The following is a 19,133-nucleotide window of genomic DNA, read 5'->3' on the forward strand; positions in this document are numbered from 1 at the left end:
CCACACTGCATGCCCCAGTCAGACTGGGTTTTTTTTATAAGTAGACACAGGCAGGTACAACTCTCTAATGTGAAGTCCGTGTGGACCCAAAGCATGGGTGGCTCACTGGAACCCACCGGCGGTACATAAACAAATCCCATTGCAGTGCCCAGCACAGCTGAGGTAACGTCAGATTAAATGCAGGTGGGCTTCGGCCCACACTGCATGCCCCAGTCTGACCGGGGTTTTTAATACATAGACACTGGCAGGTACATATCCGTAATGTGAAGTCCCTGTGGACCCACAGCATGGGTGGCTCCCTGGAACCCATCAGCGGTACATAAATGTATCCCATTGCAGTGCCCTGCTCAGCAGAGCTAACGTCAGATACAATACAGGTGGGCTTCGGCCCACAGTGCATGACCCAGTCAGACTGGTAATATGTACCTTAACAGTAACCGCGTTGGTGGGAATGTGGTCGCGACTGCGGACCTAGTAGCGCGGTTTTATTTAGTTGGTTTTCAGAATTTGGCCATGATTAAGTGGGCCATGGCGGGGGGATGGTGAGGGGTCTCTCTTGTTGTGTCGTTAAAAGTGAAATTCTTGGACTGCCACCAGACGGACCAATGCAAAGGTATTTGCCAAGAATGTTTTCATTGTTGGAGGAGGAGGGGGATGTTTTTGAGGCACTACGTGTCCTCTCCATGTGTCCGTGGTTATATGTACCTTAACAGTAACCGTGTTGGTGGGAAATGGCCTCGCTGCCATCATGTCTTTGGGAAGCCTCCGTTTCCACACCCCAGTGACATAGCATTAGCAGCGGTATAGGCAGAGCCCAGAATTAGTAACATTTCAGCAGTAGCATTAGGGACAGGCCCCAGTAACATATCACTAGCAGCAGTATAGGGGGAGCACAGTATTAGTACCATTTCAGTAGTAGTAGTAGTCAAGACAGGCCCCAGTAACATATCACTAGCAGCAGTATAGGGGGAGCACAGTATTAGTTCCATTTCAGTAATAGTAGCAGTCAAGACAGGCCCCAGTAACATATCACTAGCAGCAGTATAGGGGGAGCACAGTCTTAGTTTCATTTCAGTAGTAGTAGCAATCAAGACAGGCCACAGTAACATTCCCGTTGCAGCAGTTTAGGGAGATAACAGTCTCTTTCACATTTCAGTAGTTGCAGTATAGACAAGGCCCCAGTTACATTTATGTAGCAAAAGTGTAGGCCAACCCCACACACCTTGCTGTAGCATGAGTGCAGGCGAAGCCCATAAAAATTACTAGGATTACACTGTAGGCGAGGGCCCAAAAAAATTGGTGTACCAACAGTACTAATGTACCTCAGAAAAATTGCCCATGCCCAACCAAGAGGGCAGGTGAAACCCATTAATCGCTTTGGTTACTGTGGCTTAATTTGTAACTAGGCCTGGAGGCAGCCCAGTTAAAATAAAAATTGGTTCAGGTGCAAGTTTCAATGCTTTAATGAGAATTGAAACGTAAAAACATTGTTTACAAAAGTAATATGACTGAGCCTTGTGGGCCTAAGAAAAATTGCCCGTTCGGTGTGATTACGTGAGGTTTCAGGAGGAGGAGCAGGAGGAGGAGGATGAATATAATACACAGATTGATGAAGCCAAAAGGTCCCCGTTTTTTATGGTGATAGAGAACGATGCTTCCATCCGCGGGTGCAGCCTACGTTTTGTTTAGGTACCGCTGCTGTCCACTGGTGGAGAAGAGAAGTCTGGGGAAATCCAGGCTTTGTTCATCTTTATGAGTGTAAGCCTGTCGGCACTGTCAGTTGACAGGCGGGTACGCTTATCCGTGATGATTCCCACAGCCGCACTAAACACCCTCTCTAACAAGACGCTAGCCGCCAGACAAGCAAGCACCTTCAGGGCATACAGCGCGAGTTCAGGCCACGTGTCCAGCTTCGACACCCAGTAGTTGTAGGGAGCAGAGGCGTCACGGAGGACGGTCGTGCGATCGGCTACGTACTCCCTCACCATACTTTTACAGTGCTCCCGCCGACTCAACCTTGACTGGGAAGCGGTGACACAGTCTTGCTGGGGAGCCATAAAGCTGTCAAAGGCCCTGGAGAGTGTTCTCCTGCCTGCGCTGTACATGCTGCCTGATCTCCGCGCCTCCCCTGCTACCTGGCCCTCGGAACTGCGCCTTCTGCCACTAGCGCTGTCGGATGGGAATTTTACCATCAGTTTGTCCATCAGGGTCCTGTGGTATAGCATCACTCTCGAACCCCTTTCCTCTTCGGGTATGAGAGTGGAAAGGTTCTCCTTATACCGTGGGTCGAGCAGTGTGTACACCCAGTAATCCGTAGTGGCCAGAATGCGTGTAACGCGAGGGTCACGAGAAAGGCATCCGAACATGAAGTCAGCCATGAAGTCGCTAATGATTGCAGCATCGCCACTCAACATCTGGGTAGACTCCTCAAAGTTTCCAAGGACCTGGCAGATGTCTGCCAACCAGGCCCACTCTTCTGTAAAGAATTGAGGAGGCTGACTCCCACTACGCCGCCCATGTTGGAGTTGGTATTCCACTATAGCTCTACGCTGCTCATAGAGCCTGGCCAAAATGTGGAGCGTAGAGTTCCACCGTGTGGGCACGTCGCACAGCAGTCGGTGCACTGGCAGATTAAACCGATGTTGCAGGGTCCGCAGGGTGGCAGCGTCCGTGTTGGACTTGCGGAAATGTGCGCTGACCCGGCGCACCTTTCCGAGCAGGTCTGACAAGCGTGGGTAGCTTTTCAGAAACCGCTGAACCACCAAATTAAAGACGTGGGCCAGGCATGGCACGTGCATGAAGCTGCCGAGCTGCAGAGCTGCCACCAGGTTACGGCCGTTGTCACACACGACCATGCCCGGTTGGAGGCTTAGCGGCGAAAGCCAGCGGTCGGTCTGCTCTGTCAGACCCTGCAGCAGTTCGTGGGCCATGTGCCTCTTCTCTCCTAAGCTGAGTAGTTTCAGCACTGCCTGCTGACACTTGCCCACCGCTGTGCTGCCATGCCGTGCGACACTGACTGCTGGCGACGTGCTGCTGCTGACACATCTTGATTGCGAGACAGAGGTTGCGTAGGAGGAGGAGGGTGGTTTAGTGGAGGAAGCATACACCGCCGCAGATACCAGCACCGAGCTGGGGCCCGCAATTCTGGGGGTGGGTAGGACGTGAGCGGTCCCAGGCTCTGACTCGGTCCCAGCCTCCACTAAATTCACCCAATGTGCCGTCAGGGAGATATAGTGACCCTGCCTGACTGTGCTTGTCCACGTGTCCGTTGTTAAGTGGACCTTGGCAGTAACCGCGTTGGTGAGGGCACGTACAATGTTGCGGGAGACGTGGTCGTGCAGGGCTGGGATGGCACATCGGGAAAAGTAGTGGCGACTGGGAACCGGATAGCGCAGGGCCGCCGCCGCCATCATGTTTTTGAAAGCCTTCGTTTCCACAAGCCTATACAGCAGCATCTCCAGACTGACCAATTTGGCTATGTGCTCGTTTAACACTTGAGCGTGCGGGTGCGTGGCGGCGTACTTGCGCTTGTGCTTAAACAGTTGCGCTAGGGATGGCTGGACGCTGCGCTGAGAGACATTGCTGGATGGGGCCGAGGACAGCGGAGGTGAGCGTGTGGGTGCTGGCCGGGAGACGGTCATGCCTGTGTCCTGAGAGGGGGGTTGGATCTCAGTGGCAGGTTGCGGCACAGGGGGAGAGGCAGTGGTGCTACCTGGAGGCGGTGAACGGCCTTCGTCCCACCTTGTGGGGTCCTTTCCCATCATATGCCTGCGCATGCTGGTGGTGGTGGCTCCCCGGCTGATCATGGCGCGACAAACCTTGCACACCACAGTTCGTCGGTCGTCTGCACTCTCCTTGAAAAACTGCCAGACCTTTGAGCACCTCGGCCTCTGCAGGGTGGCATGGCGCGAGGGGGCGCTTTGGGAAACAGTTGATGGATTATTCGGTCTGGCCCTGCCTCTACCCCTGGCCACCGCACTGCCTCTTCCAACCTGCCCTGCTGCTGCCCTTGCCTCCCCCTCTGAAGACCTGTCCTCAGTAGGCTTAGCAAACCAGGTAGGGTCAGTCACCTCATCGTCCAGCTGCTTTTCCTCTGAATCCTCTGTGCGCTCCTCCCTCGGACTTATTGAAATTACTACTACCTCACTGATAGACAACAGTGACTCATCGTCATCGTCCTCCTCACCCACTGAAAGCTCTTGAGACAGTTGCCGGAAGTCCCCAGCCTCATCCTCTGGACCCCGGGAACTTTCCAAAGGTTGGGCATCGGTCACGACAAACTCCTCCGGTGGGAGAGGAACCATTGCTGCCCAATCTTGGCAGGAGCCCGAGAACAGTTCCTGGGAGTCTGCCTGCTCCTCAGAATGTGTCATTTTCATGGAGTGAGGAGGCTGGGAGGAAGGAGGAGCAGCAGCCAGAGGATTCAGAGTTGCAGCTGTGGACGGCGTAGAAGACTGGGTGGTCGATAGTTTGCTGGATGCACTTTCTGCCATCCATGACAGGACCTGCTCACACTGCTCAGTTTCTAATGAAGGTCTACCGCGTGGACCCATTAATTGTGAGATGAATGTGGGGACCCCAGAAACTTGCCTTTCTCCTAATTCTGCAGCAGTCGGCTGCGATACACCTGGACCAGGAGCTCGGCCTGTGCCCACACCCTGACTTGGGCTCCGAGTCCTCGCCCCCGTCCACGTCCTCTAGGCCTACCCCTACCCCTCAGCATGGTGTATTACGAGTAGCGCAGAAAGAGAACGCTGTAATTAAATGTGCCACTTATTGGCCTGTGGTTTGAGGCTGACTTCGCTTACGGAACGCACAGTGCAGCCAGGAAACAATTATGCGCAAGGCTGGGTATTAATCAGCGACTACTACCCGCAGCACACACGCCGTAAACTGAAGACGGTCACTGCCAGGCCAAATATAGTATTTTTTTCCACTTTTTGGGAAAAAACCCACTGCCTCTGATATACCCTGTATTTGGATTTCCCTGTTGGAGGATGACTGTGGTTACTGAAAGGCCAGTGCAGCCAGGAAACAATTATGCGCAAGGCTGGGTATTAATCAGCGACTACTACCCCCAGCAGAAACGCAGGAAACTGAAGACAGTCATAGGCAGGCCAAATATAGTATTTTTTTCCACTTTTTGGGAAAAAGACCACTGCCTCTGATATACCCTGTATTTGGATTTCCCTGTTGGAGGAGGACTGTGGTTACTGAAAGCCCAGTGCAGCCAGGAAACAATTATGCGCAAGGCTGGGTATTAATCAGCGACTACTACCCCCAGCAGACACGCAGTAAACTGAAGACGGTCACAGGCAGGCCAAATATAGTATTTTTTTCCACTTTTTGGGAAAAAGCCCACTGCCTCTGATATACCCTGTATTTGGATTTCCCTGTTGGAGGAGGACTGTGGTTACTGAAAGGCCAGTGCAGCCAGGAAACAATTATGCGCAAGGCTGGGTATTAATCAGCGACTACTACCCCCAGCAGACACGCAGTAAACTGAAGACAGTCACAGGCAGGCCAAATATAGTATTTTTTTCCACTTATTGGGGAAAAGCCCACTGCCTATATAGCCAGTATACCTCTTTCCCTGCCTCACCAGTACTGCCCCTATACTCTGTAAAATGACTGCAGACTGAGGACACTATGGTCTGCACGCCCGATATACAAAAAAAAAAAAAATTGTGCAACACTGCTAAAAGCAGCCTCAACAGTACTGCACACGGTCAGATGTGGCCCTAAGAAGGACCGTTGGGGTTCTTGAAGACTAAAATAACACCTAGCACTCTCCCTATAGCAGCTACAGCAAAACAGCACTTTCCCTGATCTCTCTCAGGGTGCATCTGTGGGGAGCCACGGGCGGGGCAGATTTTAATACTCAGGTGCCACCTTATCTCCCCACCCACTCACTGCAGGGGGGTGGGATAGGGCTGGAATGTCACAGGAGGAAGTTGTAATGCCTTCCCTGTCTTTCTATTGGCCAGAAAAGCGCACAAATTTCTCAGGGAAGGAAATGTAATGGAGTCGAGTACCGTGTGGTGCTCGCCTCGAGTAACGAGCATCTCGAACACCCTAATACTCGAACGAGTATCAAGCTCGGACGAGTACACTCTCTCATCTCTATTCGTAAGCTTGCTAAGGTGTGGCGGTCTCACACCAAAGGCGCTCAACAAGCTGCTCCTGGAACTGCAGGAAGCGAGCGTTCTCAGGCGCTTTTTTTAAACTATGATTTATAGGTAGCGATCGGAATAATGCCGGGCTCACATGGCCATATGGGGAATCCGCTTGCAGAGGCCCGCAGCGAATCCCAGCTGTGAGCGCGGCCGTGGCCCTGTATACGGCCACGTAGTGTACTGCGCATAACTGCCTACTCACACAGGTGGTCATGCACAGTACACCTTTTTTTCTTTATATATCCCGCACCATCGCTAAGCAATGATGCGGGTACCCACAGCCTGTACACAATGTAGTTGTGTATGGGCTGCAGGTATATCCACGACCATAGAGCACAATGGGCTATGTTGCAGATATCTGCAGTACACTAGAACATGCTGCGTTCTGTTTTATGTCAGTGGATTATGTAATTCTGACCCGCTGATGTGAGCAGAATTGTGGAATTTGAATGAGCCGCATATTACTGCAGATTTAATGCATGCAGAATCCTCAATTCCTATCCGGTTTCAAAAGACCGGCCTAAGTTAGATCGTTACCTGTTTGTCACGTGACCGAGGACCACTCAAAGAGACCTCCAGTCACTGCTCTAGGCTCACGTCTACCTTTAAGCCAAGAGTAAGTAAATTTTAAATTTCCCAGGCCCTCCCCAGCTTCTGCACTTGCGTCCACTATTTCGGCGACTGGATAAATATCCCGTTGAGGAACATCGACAGATGGATAACGGCAATCACGTCCCCAGGGACTGCATACCCCGGGCCCCGTGACATCTCCTGGCTCTTGGCTATGTTTGGTAGCTAGAAGTGGGAGATTTTAAATTACCCTGGCAATCTGTGCCTTTTGTGCATGCATCCGCCATTTTGATGACGAACAGGTGTACCGAAACACTGGGATAAGGTCTGTGGTTAAATCCGGGGGCCTTAGGTATGTAATTTCATCTCCCCTCTTGGATATGATCCATAAGGGGAGATAAAACTTAAAATTTTTATTAAACTTTTTTTTTTTTTTACACTTTTTTTAACTTTATATGATCGCCATTATCTATTGGATAACTGTGATCATGTGACCAGGGACAGCATACCACGGCCCCTGGTGACATCCCCCTGCGCTCAGCTACTCATGCTAGCCGGGAGCAGGGTAATTTTAAATTTTATGGGCCATTATTGTCTAAGCCCTCTGTATGATCCTCTCTGGTATGTATCTCCAACCATGAAGAAGGATATTTGTTAAATAATGTGTACTTACAGCAGACATCAAGAAGAATAGTTTTTTGAGTTGTCATCCCCCTGGAGTTTGTCGTCTGACATGTGATATTTTCCTGGTGATCATTTAGAGATGGGGTAAATGTTACAGTAGATGAATTCTCCCAGACACCGGCCACATTACTCTTCCTCCATTGGATTACTAAGGATGTTGCAGAGCAGTTTCCTGGAGGAGTGCAGGTCAGTGTCTTATTTATACCAGCAATGACTGTCCCAGGATCTGAGATGACTGGTTCTTCTGTGAGATCTACAGGAGGAACAAGCAGTGAGCTATGAGAATATAGAAAAACTGCGCAAAAATGCAAAAATTCCCAAATACCCATATACTTCCAGATCATTATATTCCCAAACTAGGTTTGGATAAATGGGAAGACAAGGGAATTTCACCAATCCAAGGCATACTAGATTCAAACTATACTTTATACTTCACATCTTTAATGCAAAAATACCAACTTTCCAGCAAGAAATTCTACAAATGTGATCGTTTCCACAACATAATTCCCTTAAAGACATCAACTTCAACTCCTCTACGTTGCACTTTCTAATTGCTGCCAATCAGAAATCTAAACGAATATCCTTTTTCTACAATCAATTGAACTAAAAAAATCGCCAACCCCCTACCGGAATATATGAACAAGTGGTGGATCGCCCTCAATCCCAGTTCCTCTTCAGATGAATGGTGCAGCACATTCAGACTGATACACAGTACTTTACACAAACCCCCAAGAAGCTCTGAGCATGACCTTTAGGATGGTATCTCACCTGAAGCAAACTGCACTGAATATATCCGACTTGGTCTGCTTACTGCTGGAGGAATTGTCGCTCTATTGGCTCTTTAGTCCTCATTATATGGGACTGTAAGTTACTCCAACCACGACGGAGCGCCACCAATATTCTCATCAGTAGGCTCACTAATTTGAACATGATGCTATCTCTGATAGTATCATATTAGGCAGTGAATCAAACCCATTGATTCCTATGGGTTTCTTCACACATTCGTATTTCTGTCACGTTAAAAAATAAAATGCAGCATGTCCTATTTTGCTGTATATGAGAGCAGCTTCACACGTTTGTATGCGTTTTTGAACACACTTCAGTGCAACACATATGTGCGTGAACGAGGTGCGTTTGCACGCATATCAGCAGATTTTACTGTACCTTTTTGCATGCACAGGGCATTTTTGCTGCATCCCTAAAGTGATGCGAGGCTGTTTTGACATGAAAATGCCTCACATCCTTGGGGATTTCCCATGGTGAGAAGCGCGATATGGGGGCGGGATTCATGGCCCAATATCACATTCACGTGTGAAGTTAGCCTCAGTTTTTGTCATGTGTTTTCTTTTTTGTTAATTTTTTATTGGACAGCTCGATCTAAGTAGCATAACCAAATATATCGATACATCTGTAATACTGGGTAATCTGAATATCTGGTATTATAGAATGTTCTACTTGTTTTATTTTGTATAATTTCTTTGATAAAACAATAAATACTAAACAACAAAAGGGGAATCTGTGAAAACTTCTGTCCCCCAGTTGTCTACTACAATATCACATTATGGTCTGTACACGGCCTGGATGCACAGAGAGCAGATTCTGTGAACACACGAATGATTCAAGAGATATTTTATAGTTTAATATCAAATCTACAGTATTCAGCAAATATGCATTTTCTTATTAATAACTGATTTTAATGAGGAATGTAGGAATTTCTAATAATGTAATTTCATTTAATTTGCTGAACCATTCATACCAATGAGGTACATATAGATCTACAGCTTGTTGTTACTGCAGGATCCCTGCCATCACTTACCGATTACAGTAATTGTGGTTTTCATACTGTTAAAACTATATTTCACTGCACTGGTCTTGCTTTCTACAAATCTAAAGTAATATGTCCCAGCATCTTCTTTCCTGGCATTGGTTATTGTCAGGCTGCAATCTCCAGTGTCCGGATTTCCCGTCAGATTGAAGTTTGTTTTTCTCACAGGATTGGATTTATTATTAGTTGCTATGATATAATGTGATTTGAGTGCTTCCCGCATCCAGTATCCAAAGGAATTCTTGAATGTAATTCTATAATCAGCAGTAAAGTTACATGGAATCGTGACACAGAGACCCTCCTGTACAGGGACACTAGGAGGCACATCAATAGAATATCCAGGTACGACCTGACATGTGACACCTGTGGAAGGAGAAAATATGTCATTACTCCATATCAGGTATTTTACATTTATCAAATAATCCACAAAGACATTGAGAATTTATTTTCTTAATCCTTATCTGTTTCTTTCACAACTCTATAAAACTGAACCTAATCATAGTAAATATAGTGTGTGCTATATTATGCAAAAAAGTTCCTGAGTCTTATAGTCCAAACTCAACCCAGACCTCCCTGATTGCATCATCAACAATTATCCAGAGTGCTGCTAAAGCATTCTAACTAGAGATGAGCGAGCACCAAAATGCTCGGGTGCTCGATACTCGAGACGAACTTTTCGCGATGCTCGAGGGTTCGTTTCCACTAACGAACCCCATTGAAGTAAATGGGCGACCCGAGCATTTTTGTATATCGCCGATGCTCGCTAAGGTTTTCATTTGTGAAAATCTGAGTAATTCAAGAAAGTGATAGGAATGACACAGCAACGGATAGGGCAGGTGAGGGGCTACATGTTGGGCTGCATTTCAGGTTCCCAGGTTACACTATTAAGCCACAATAGCGGTGAGAGTGCCCACCCCCTCCCAACAATTTTTACTTCTGAAAAACCTTCATTAGCAAGGCATACCTTAGCTAAGCACCACACTACCTTCAATAAAGCACAATCACTGCCTGCATGACACTCCGCTGCCACTTCTCCTGGGTTACATGCTGCCCAACCCCCCCCCCTCCCCGTACGACCCAGTGTCCACAGCGCACACCAAAGTGTCCCTGCGCAGCCTTCAGCTGCCCTCATGCCACACGCTGGCCTCATAGCCACACCACCCTCATGTCTATTTATAAGTGCGTCTGCCATGAGGAGGAACCGCAGGCACACACTGCAGAGGGTTGGCACGGCCAGGCAGCGACCCTCTTTAAAAGGGGCGGGGCAAAAGCCCATAATGCTGTACAGAAGCAATGAGAAATCCAATCCTGTGCCACCTCCATCAGGAGCTGCAAACGTGGGCATAGCAATGGGGAACCTATGTGCTACACACTATTCATTCTGTCAAGGTGTCTGCATGCCCCAGACAGACCGGGTTTTTTTTTATAAATAGTCACAGGCAGGTACAACTCCGCAATGGGTATTCCGTGTGCACCCACAGCATGGGTGGCTCCCTGGAACCCACCGGCTGTACATAAATGTATCCCATTGCAGTGCCCAGCACAGCTGAGGTAACGTCAGGTTTAATGCAGGTGGGCTTCGGCCCACACTGCATGCCCCAGTCTAACCGGGGTTTTTAATACATAGACACTGGCAGGTACAAATCCCAAATTCGAAGTCCCTGTGGACCCACAGCATGGGTGGCTCCCAGGAAGCCACCGGCGGTACATAAATATATCCCATTGCATTGCCCATCACAGCTGAGGTAACGTCAGATTTGATGCAGGTGGGCTTCAGCCCACACCGCATGCCCCAGTCAGACTGGGGTTCTTTAGAAGTGGACACATGCAGTTACAACTCCGTGTGGACTGACAGCATGGGTGGCTCCCTGGAACCCACCGGCGGTACATAAATATATCCCATTGCAGTGCCCAGCACAGATGAGGTAATGTCGGCTTTAATGCAGGTGGGCTAAAAATTACTAGGATTACAATGTAGGCGAGGGCCCCCAAAAATTGGTGTACCAACAGTGCAAATGTACCTCAGAAAAATTGCCCATGCCCAACCAAGAGGGCAGGTGAAACCCATTAATCGCTTTGGTTAATGTGGCTTAATTTGTAACTAGGCCTGTAGGCAGCCCAGTTAAAATAAAAATTGGTTCAGGTGCAAGTGTCAACGCTTTAATGAGCATTGAAACGTATAAACATTGTTTACTAAAGTCATATGCCTGAGCCTTGTGGGCCTAAGAAAAATTGCCCATTCGGCCTGATTACGTGAGGTTTCAGGAGGAGGAGCAGGAGGAGGAGGATGAATATTATACACAGATTGATGAAGCTAAAAGGTCCCCGTTTTTCATGGTGATAGAGAACGATGCTTCCATCCGCGGGTGCAGCCTACGCATTGTTTAGGTATCGCTGCTGTCCGCTGGTGGAGAAGAGAACTCTGGGGAAATCCAGACTTTGTTCATCTTGATGATTGTAAGCCTGTCGGCACTGTCGGTTGACAGATGGGTACGCTTATCCGTGATTATTCCCCCAGCCGCACTAAACACCCTCTCTGACAAAACGCTAGCCGCAGGACAAGCAAGCACCTCCAGGGCATACAGCGCGAGTTCAGGCCACGTGTCCAGCTTCGACACCCAGTAGTTGTAGGGGGCAGAGGCGTCACTGAGGACGGTCGTGCGATCGGCTACGTACTCCCTCACCATCCTTTTACAGTGCTCCCGCCGACTCAGCCTTGACTGGGGAGCGGTGACACAGTCTTGCTGGGGAGCCATACAGCTGGCAAAGGCCTTGGATAGTGTTCCCCTGCCTGTGCTGTACATGCTGCCTGATCTCCGCGCCTCCCTTGCTACCTGGCCCTCGGAACTGCACCTTCTGCCACTAGCGCTGTCGGATGGGAATTTTACCATCAGTTTGTCCGCCAGGGTCCTGTGGTATAGCATCACTCTCGAACCCCTTTCCTCTTCGGGTATGAGAGTGGAAAGGTTCTCCTTATACCGTGGGTCGAGCAGTGTGTACACCCAGTAATCCGTAGTGGCCAGAATTCGTGTAACGCGAGGGTCACGAGAAAGGCATCCTAACATGAAGTCAGCCATATGTGCCAGCGTACCTGTACGCAACACATGGCTGTCCTCACTAGGAAGATCACTTTCAGGATCCTCCTCCTCCTCCTCCTCCTCAGGCCATACACGCTGAAAGGAAGACAGGCAAGCAGCATGGGTACCCTCAGCAGTGGGCCAAGCTGTCTCTTCCCCCTCCTCCTCATACTCCTCCCCCTCCTCCTCCTCCTCCTCAACTTGCTGAGATATAGACATGAGGGTGCTCTGACTATCCAGCGACATACTGTCTTCCCCCGCCTCCGTTTCCGAGCGTAAAGCGTCTGCCTTTATGCTTTGCAGGGAACTTCTCAAGAGGCATAGCAGAGGAATGGTGACGCTAATGATTGCAGCATCGCCGCTCACCATCTGGGTAGACTCCTCAAAGTTTTCAAGGACCTGGCAGATGTCTGCCAACCAGGCCCACTCTTCTGTAAAGAATTGAGGAGGCTGACTCCCACTACGCCGCCTATGTTGGAGTTGGTATTCCACTATAGCTCTACGCTGCTCATAGAGCCTGGCCAACATGTGGGACGTAGATTTCCACCGTGTGGGCACGTCGCACAGCAGTCGGTGCACTGGCAGATTAAATCGATGTTGCAGGGTCCGCAGGGTGGCAGTGTCCGTCTTGGACTTGCGGAAATGTGGGCTGAGTCGGCGCACCTTTCCGAGCAGGTTAGACAAGCGTGGGTAGCTTTTCAGAAAGCACTGAACCACCAAATTAAAGACATGGGCCAGGCATGGCACGTGCGTGAGGCTGCCGAGCTGCAGAGCCGCCACCAGGTTACGGCCGTTGTCACACACGACCATGCCCGGTTGGAGGCTGAGCGGCGAAAGCCAGTGGTCGGTCTGCTCTGTCAGACCCTGCAGCAGTTCGTGGGCCGTGTGCCTCTTCTCTCCTAAGCTGAGTAGTTTCAGCATGGCCTGCTGGCGCTTGCCCACCGCTGTGCTGCCACCCCGCGCGACACCGACTGGTGGCGACGTGCTGCTGCTGACACATCTTGATTGCGAGACAGAGGTTGCGTAGGAGGAGGAGGGTGGTTTAGTGGAGGAAGCATACACCGCCGCAGATACCAGCACCGAGCTGGGGCCCGCAATTCTGGGGGTGGGTAGGACGTGAGCGGTCCCAGGCTCTGACTCTGTCCCAGCCTCCACTAAATTCACCCAATGTGCCGTCAGGGAGATATAGTGGCCCTGCCCGCCTGTGCTTGTCCACGTGTCCGTTGTTAAGTGGACCTTGGCAGGAACCGCGTTGGTGAGGGCGCGTACAATGTTGCGGGAGACGTGGTTGTGCAGGGCTGGGACGGCACATTGGGAAAAGTAGTGGCGACTGGGAACCGAGTAGCGCGGGGCCGCCGCCGCCATCATGTTTTTGAAAGCCTCCGTTTCCACAAGCCTATATAACAGCATCTCCAGGCTGATAAATTTGGCTATGTGCACATTTAACGCTTGAGTGTGCGGGTGCGTGGCTGCGTACTTGCGCTTGCGCCCAAACACTTGCGCTAGCGACGGCTGGACGGTGCGCTCAGAGACATTACTGGATGGGGCCGAGGACAGCGGAGGTGAGGGTGTGGGAGATGGTCGTGTCTGTGTCCTGAGAGGGGGGCTGGATCTCAGTGGCAGGTTGGGGCACAGGGGGAGAGGCAGTGGTGCAAACCGGAGGCGGTGAACAGCCTTCATCGCACCTTGTGGGGTGCTTGGCCATCATATGTCTGCGCATGCTGGTGGTGGTGAGGCTGGTGCTGGTGGCTCCACGGCTAATCTTGGCACGACAAACCTTGTACACCACAGTTCGTCGGTCGTCTGCACTCTCAGTGAAAAACTGCCAGACCTACGAGCACCTTGGCCTCTGCAGGGTGGCATGGCGCGAGGGGGCGCTTTGGGAAACAGTTGGTGGATTCTTCGGTCTGGCCCTGCCTCTACCCCTGGCCACCGCACTGCCTCTTCCAACCTGCCCTGCTGCTGCACTTGCCTCCCCCTCTGAAGACCTGTCCTCAGTAGGCTTAGCAAACTAGATGGGGTCAGTCACCTCATCGTCCAGCTGCTCTTCCTCCGAATCCTCTGTGCGCTCCTCCCTCGGACTTACTGCCCTTACTACTACCTCACTGATAGGCAACTGTGTCTCATCGTCATCGTCCTCCTCACCACTGAAAGCTCTTGAGACAGTTGTTGGAAGTCCCCAGCCTCATCTCCCAGACACCGGGAACTTTCCAAAGGTTGGGCATCGGTCACGACAAACTCCTCCGGTGGAAGAGGAACCATTGCTGCCCATTCTGGGCAGGGGCCCGAGAGCAGTTCCTGGGAGTCTGCCTGCTCCTCAGAATGTGTCATTGTAATGGAGTGAGGAGGCTGGGAGGAAGGAGGAGCAGCAGCCAGAGGATTCAGAGTTGCAGCAGTGGACAGCGCAGAATTCTGGGTGGTCGATTGCTGGATGCACTTTCTGCCATCCACGACAGGACTTGCTCACACTGCTCATTTTCTAATAAAGGTCTACCGTGTGGACCCATTAATTGTGAGATGAATCTGGGGACCCCTGAAACTTGTCTCTTTCCTAATCCCGCAGCAGTCAGCTGCGATACACCTGGATCAGGAGCTCGGCCTGTGCCCTCACCCTGACTTGGGCCTCCTCGTCCACATCCTCTAGGCCTACCCCTACCCCTCTGCATGGTGTATTACGAGTAGAGCAGAAGCAGAACGCTGTAATTAAATGTGCTGCTTATTGGCCTGTGGTTGGAGGCTGACTTCGCTTACGGATGCACAGCAGAGCCAGGAAACAATTTTGCGCACGCCTGTAGTGAGGCGTAGGTGCGTATCACTGAGCTAGTGGAATTCACAGCTCAGAAGCAGTCAAGTGGCCAAAGGCCAGTAGTAGGCCTTAAGTATTTTGCTTCTATTTCTTTTAAATGCTGAGCTGATACAGCAGACAGATACTGTAGGCAGCGTATAATATTATGTATACTGATTCATTCTGCCGGGATGACGGCGGTGATGTAACGGAGACAGCAGAGGCAGGAAACAATTTTGTGCACGCCTGCTGTAACGCTTAGCTGCGTATTAATTAGGACTTCTACCCCCAGCAGACAGATACTTTAGGCAGCGTATAATATTATCTATACTGATTCCCTCTGCCGGGATGACGTCGGTGATGTAACAGAGACAGCAGAGGCAGGAAACAATTTTGTGCACGCCTGCTGTAACGCTTAGCTGCGTATTAATTAGGACTACTACCCCCAGCAGACAGATACTGTAGGCAGCGTATAATATTATGTATACTGATTCCCTCTGCCGGGATGACGGCGGTGATGTAACGGAGACAGCAGAGGCAGGAAACCATTTTGCGCACGCCTGCTGTAACGCTTAGCTGCGTATTAATTAGGAATACTACCACCAGCAGACACGCAGTAAACTGTACACGGTCACAGGCTTCCCAAGTTAGTATTTTTCCCCAATTTTTTTGAAAAAGCCCACTGCCTATATAGCCTGTATATCTCTTTCCCTGCCTCACCAGTACTGGCCCTATACTCTGTGCAATGACTGCAGACTGAGGACGCAATGCTCTGCATGCCCGATATACAAAAAAAAAAATTGTGCAACACTGCTAAAAGCAGCCTCAACAGTACTGCACACGGTCAGATGTGGCCCTAAGAAGGACCGTTGGGGTTCTTCAAGCATAATATAACTCCTAATGCTCTCCCTATAGCAGCAGCAGCACTGTCCCTGATCTATGTCAGAATGCATCTGTGGTGAGCCGCAGGCGGGGCAGATTTTAATACCCGGGTGTCACCTGATCTCCCCAGCCACTCACTGCAGAGGGGTGGTATAGGGCTTGAACATCACATGAGGAAGTTGTAATGCCTTCCATGTCTTTCTATTGGTCAGAAAAGCACGCTAATGTCTCAGAGATGAAAGTGAAAGTAACTCGAACATCGCGTGGTGCTCGTCTCGAGTAACGAGCATCTCGAACACACTAATACTCGAACGAGTATCAAGCTCGGACGAGTACGCTCGCTCATCTCTAATTCTAACCAGTGATGGGCAGGAGAGAAAGCATCACATTCAGCTGTTAGCTATACTGTAGGAGTAAAGGCCATTTAAAAGGGATCATTATCGGGCAAAATTCATTCAAACAAACAAAAATTCGCAATAATTGTTGCACCAAAAATGTAAAGCCGCCGTGCACAATTTGTTTACATTTCGTTTAACGCTCACTTTCAACCAGCATGAAAATCTAGACTTTTCCCGCTCAGTGCTTCACATACAATGAGAAGTGCTGACCAAGAAGTCAGCGAGAAATCAGCGATAGTCAGTGGTGATCTGCCTGTCTAAACCCTCTGCATGAGTGCTAACAATTAGCGGTGATGTCACCCACTTGCGGAGATTGCTATTCTGACAGTTGTCAGTTGTAAATGGGGCATTAGTCTGTTGGAGTTACTGAAAACTTCGTACGGCTTCCCATGAGTATACACGCAAAACGCACGCAATAGCGCAATGTGTTTGTGCTGTGAACATCACGCTTTTGCTCGCATATCTGTGCATTTTACTGACCAGGATTGTTCCCATGGGAATAGTACATGCCTTGAGTTAAAAGGCTATTTAGCCTAATCTGTCACCGATGTGTATTGCACAATCATGTGGGTCATGGGTGTGCATTTGCACACCCCCTATAGACTGCTATAGGGCCTTTCTTATGTAAATGTGCACTAAAAGAGAGCATGCTGCACGTGAAATGCTCGCACAAAAGTGAAAATGAGAGTGAACCCATTGAAAACAATGGGTTCTATTGTCTGCACATTGCGTGCTAATATACGCTCCTCTGAAGTAGCCCTTACACCGTCTACTAGTCTAGTGTACACAAGTGTTTATAGCCATGATTAAAACGAATAAGATACTGTGTGTGTGAACTTTGTGTGTGTGCAGCGCCGTCAGCGCTCCCTAGCTTCCAGTCCCAGTGGCCTGGTCCGGAGCAGCGCCGCTGGTCAGGTGGGCCCACTACAGGCAGCTGGGAACGGGAAGCCAGGGAGCGATGACAGCTGGAAGCCTTCGGAGGAGGTGAGGGGAAGCGCCGCATAGCATGAAATCAGCTGCGGATAGGCGGCTGATTTGCCGTCAAAATCTGCAAAAATGGTACATATTTTGACTGCTTATTGGATGAAGAAATGCTGCAGAATTTGCTCCCTGTCTTTTTTGAACTGGTCATGTAATTTTTATAACAACGAACGTAAAATCATACGCTGGGATAAGCCCCGCCACTGAACCCTTTGTCCTGCTTTGACTCTGGGAATCTCTGGTCACCTTACTTTTATGCAGGGGGTAATATATGTATTTCTATGAGAAATGCTATTTTATAACAGAGAAGCCCTGAATGAGACTAAAAGTGTTCTTAACAAAATTCACATCTGACAGTTTAGGGCAATTCCTAGTTATTGGCATGCCCTCCACACCATTCATACTCAAAGAGGCCCAGGAACCTGTAATACATGGTGCTATTTGTCAGGGAACTCATAATATGTGTGTAATATAGATCTACCATACAGCCGTTTCCGTATGTCCTTACTGTACAGCTCATTGTTTGACTCACAGAAAAGTGGTTCTTCCAGGTGAGACTCTACAAGGCAGGACCGGAAATCTCACCTCCCTGAGATGTGACAATGATATCTGATACCTTCATTAATATTAATATCAGGTCTATTTTATATCAGCAAGATATTTATATGTTGTACTTACCTTCCCAGAAGAGAGGGAGCATAATCACAAGACCGACCCACATGCTGCTGTGCTTTATGTGCCTCATCTTGATCCTGAGATGAACCCGTGGGTAAGACCACGTATGGATTGTAGATTCTTTGTAACTAATTAGTTCTTACTTTATGTCTGTCCTGTTGGGAGTCCTATAAGAGTAACACAGGAGTAACATATATGGCAGAACATCTGACATCATTATTATGAGGACTACAACATATTCTGCTATGACTGATATAAAACTACTGTAAAGCCAGCTTCACACAGGTGATAAAATCGTGCAAGATTTGCGTGTTTTGAGACGCACAAATCTCGCAGAAATATGAACCCCATTCATTTGAATGGTTTCATACACATGATCAATGTTTTCCCGCATAGAATTGCATGGAAAACAAATTGTGGCATGTTATATGTGTCTGTGTGATATTGAAGCACCCATTGAAAGCAATAGGAGAAACTGTGTGATCATCTGCCATGGCCATGACAGCAGAGCCGAAGGATCCTTTCATCCCCGTAGATGCAAGGCTGTTTTCATATGCCCTCACAGAAGCAGATTAACGTCTAAATTATTAGTAATAAAGCCCTTTCACAGTTTAGACAAATCTAAAATGATAATTCTTCATTAATTATATTTAAAAATTACTTAAATGAACATGGGGCACAACACAGAAGCCACTGGGTTGATGGAGATATAAGAGTCTCTTCAAGGACCTAGGTGCCACATCCTAATACTGCTTCCCTCTGTATACAATCATAGCAGAGAGGAAGAGCATGTTATGGGAAGTTGGCAACGTACAGTGGCTTTAATCAATGAACAATTAAAAAGAACTCGGACCAAATTCTATACTAGTGTCCCTCTCTTGTGCTCTTAGTTCACTATCAAAGTAACGAACAAATCAGCTACCATCACTAGATAGACTCAGCAATGAAGCTTAAATAGATGAGCATAGTATAGTTTTAAACAGAGGGAAAATAAGTTTCTAGAGAGCTGTGTTGTAATTAAGGTTGATTGAAATGTATCATGCAGTGGTGCGGGTCTTCATAGCATTATTCATAAACCTA

The 19,133-nt window shown here is 49.0% G+C and overlaps 1 protein-coding gene across 1 annotated transcript in view; it reads right to left on the reverse strand.

Annotated features, from left to right (window-relative positions):
- The window catches only part of LOC136631364 (myeloid cell surface antigen CD33-like), a 70,966-nt gene extending 52,780 nt beyond the window's left edge, over positions 1-18,186 (reverse strand). The window contains exons 1-3 of the mRNA XM_066605633.1: positions 18,057-18,186; positions 9,247-9,618; positions 7,420-7,683 (exon numbers count right to left, since the gene is read on the reverse strand). Coding sequence (XP_066461730.1) covers positions 7,420-7,683; positions 9,247-9,618; positions 18,057-18,123 — 703 coding nt within the window. The 5' untranslated portion in view covers positions 18,124-18,186. The remainder of the gene's footprint in view (positions 1-7,419; positions 7,684-9,246; positions 9,619-18,056) is intronic.
- Positions 18,187-19,133: the final 947 nt, after the last annotated feature.

This window comes from Eleutherodactylus coqui, chromosome 6, assembly GCF_035609145.1.
Source record: "Eleutherodactylus coqui strain aEleCoq1 chromosome 6, aEleCoq1.hap1, whole genome shotgun sequence".
NCBI classification, from domain to species: Eukaryota; Metazoa; Chordata; class Amphibia; order Anura; family Eleutherodactylidae; genus Eleutherodactylus; species Eleutherodactylus coqui.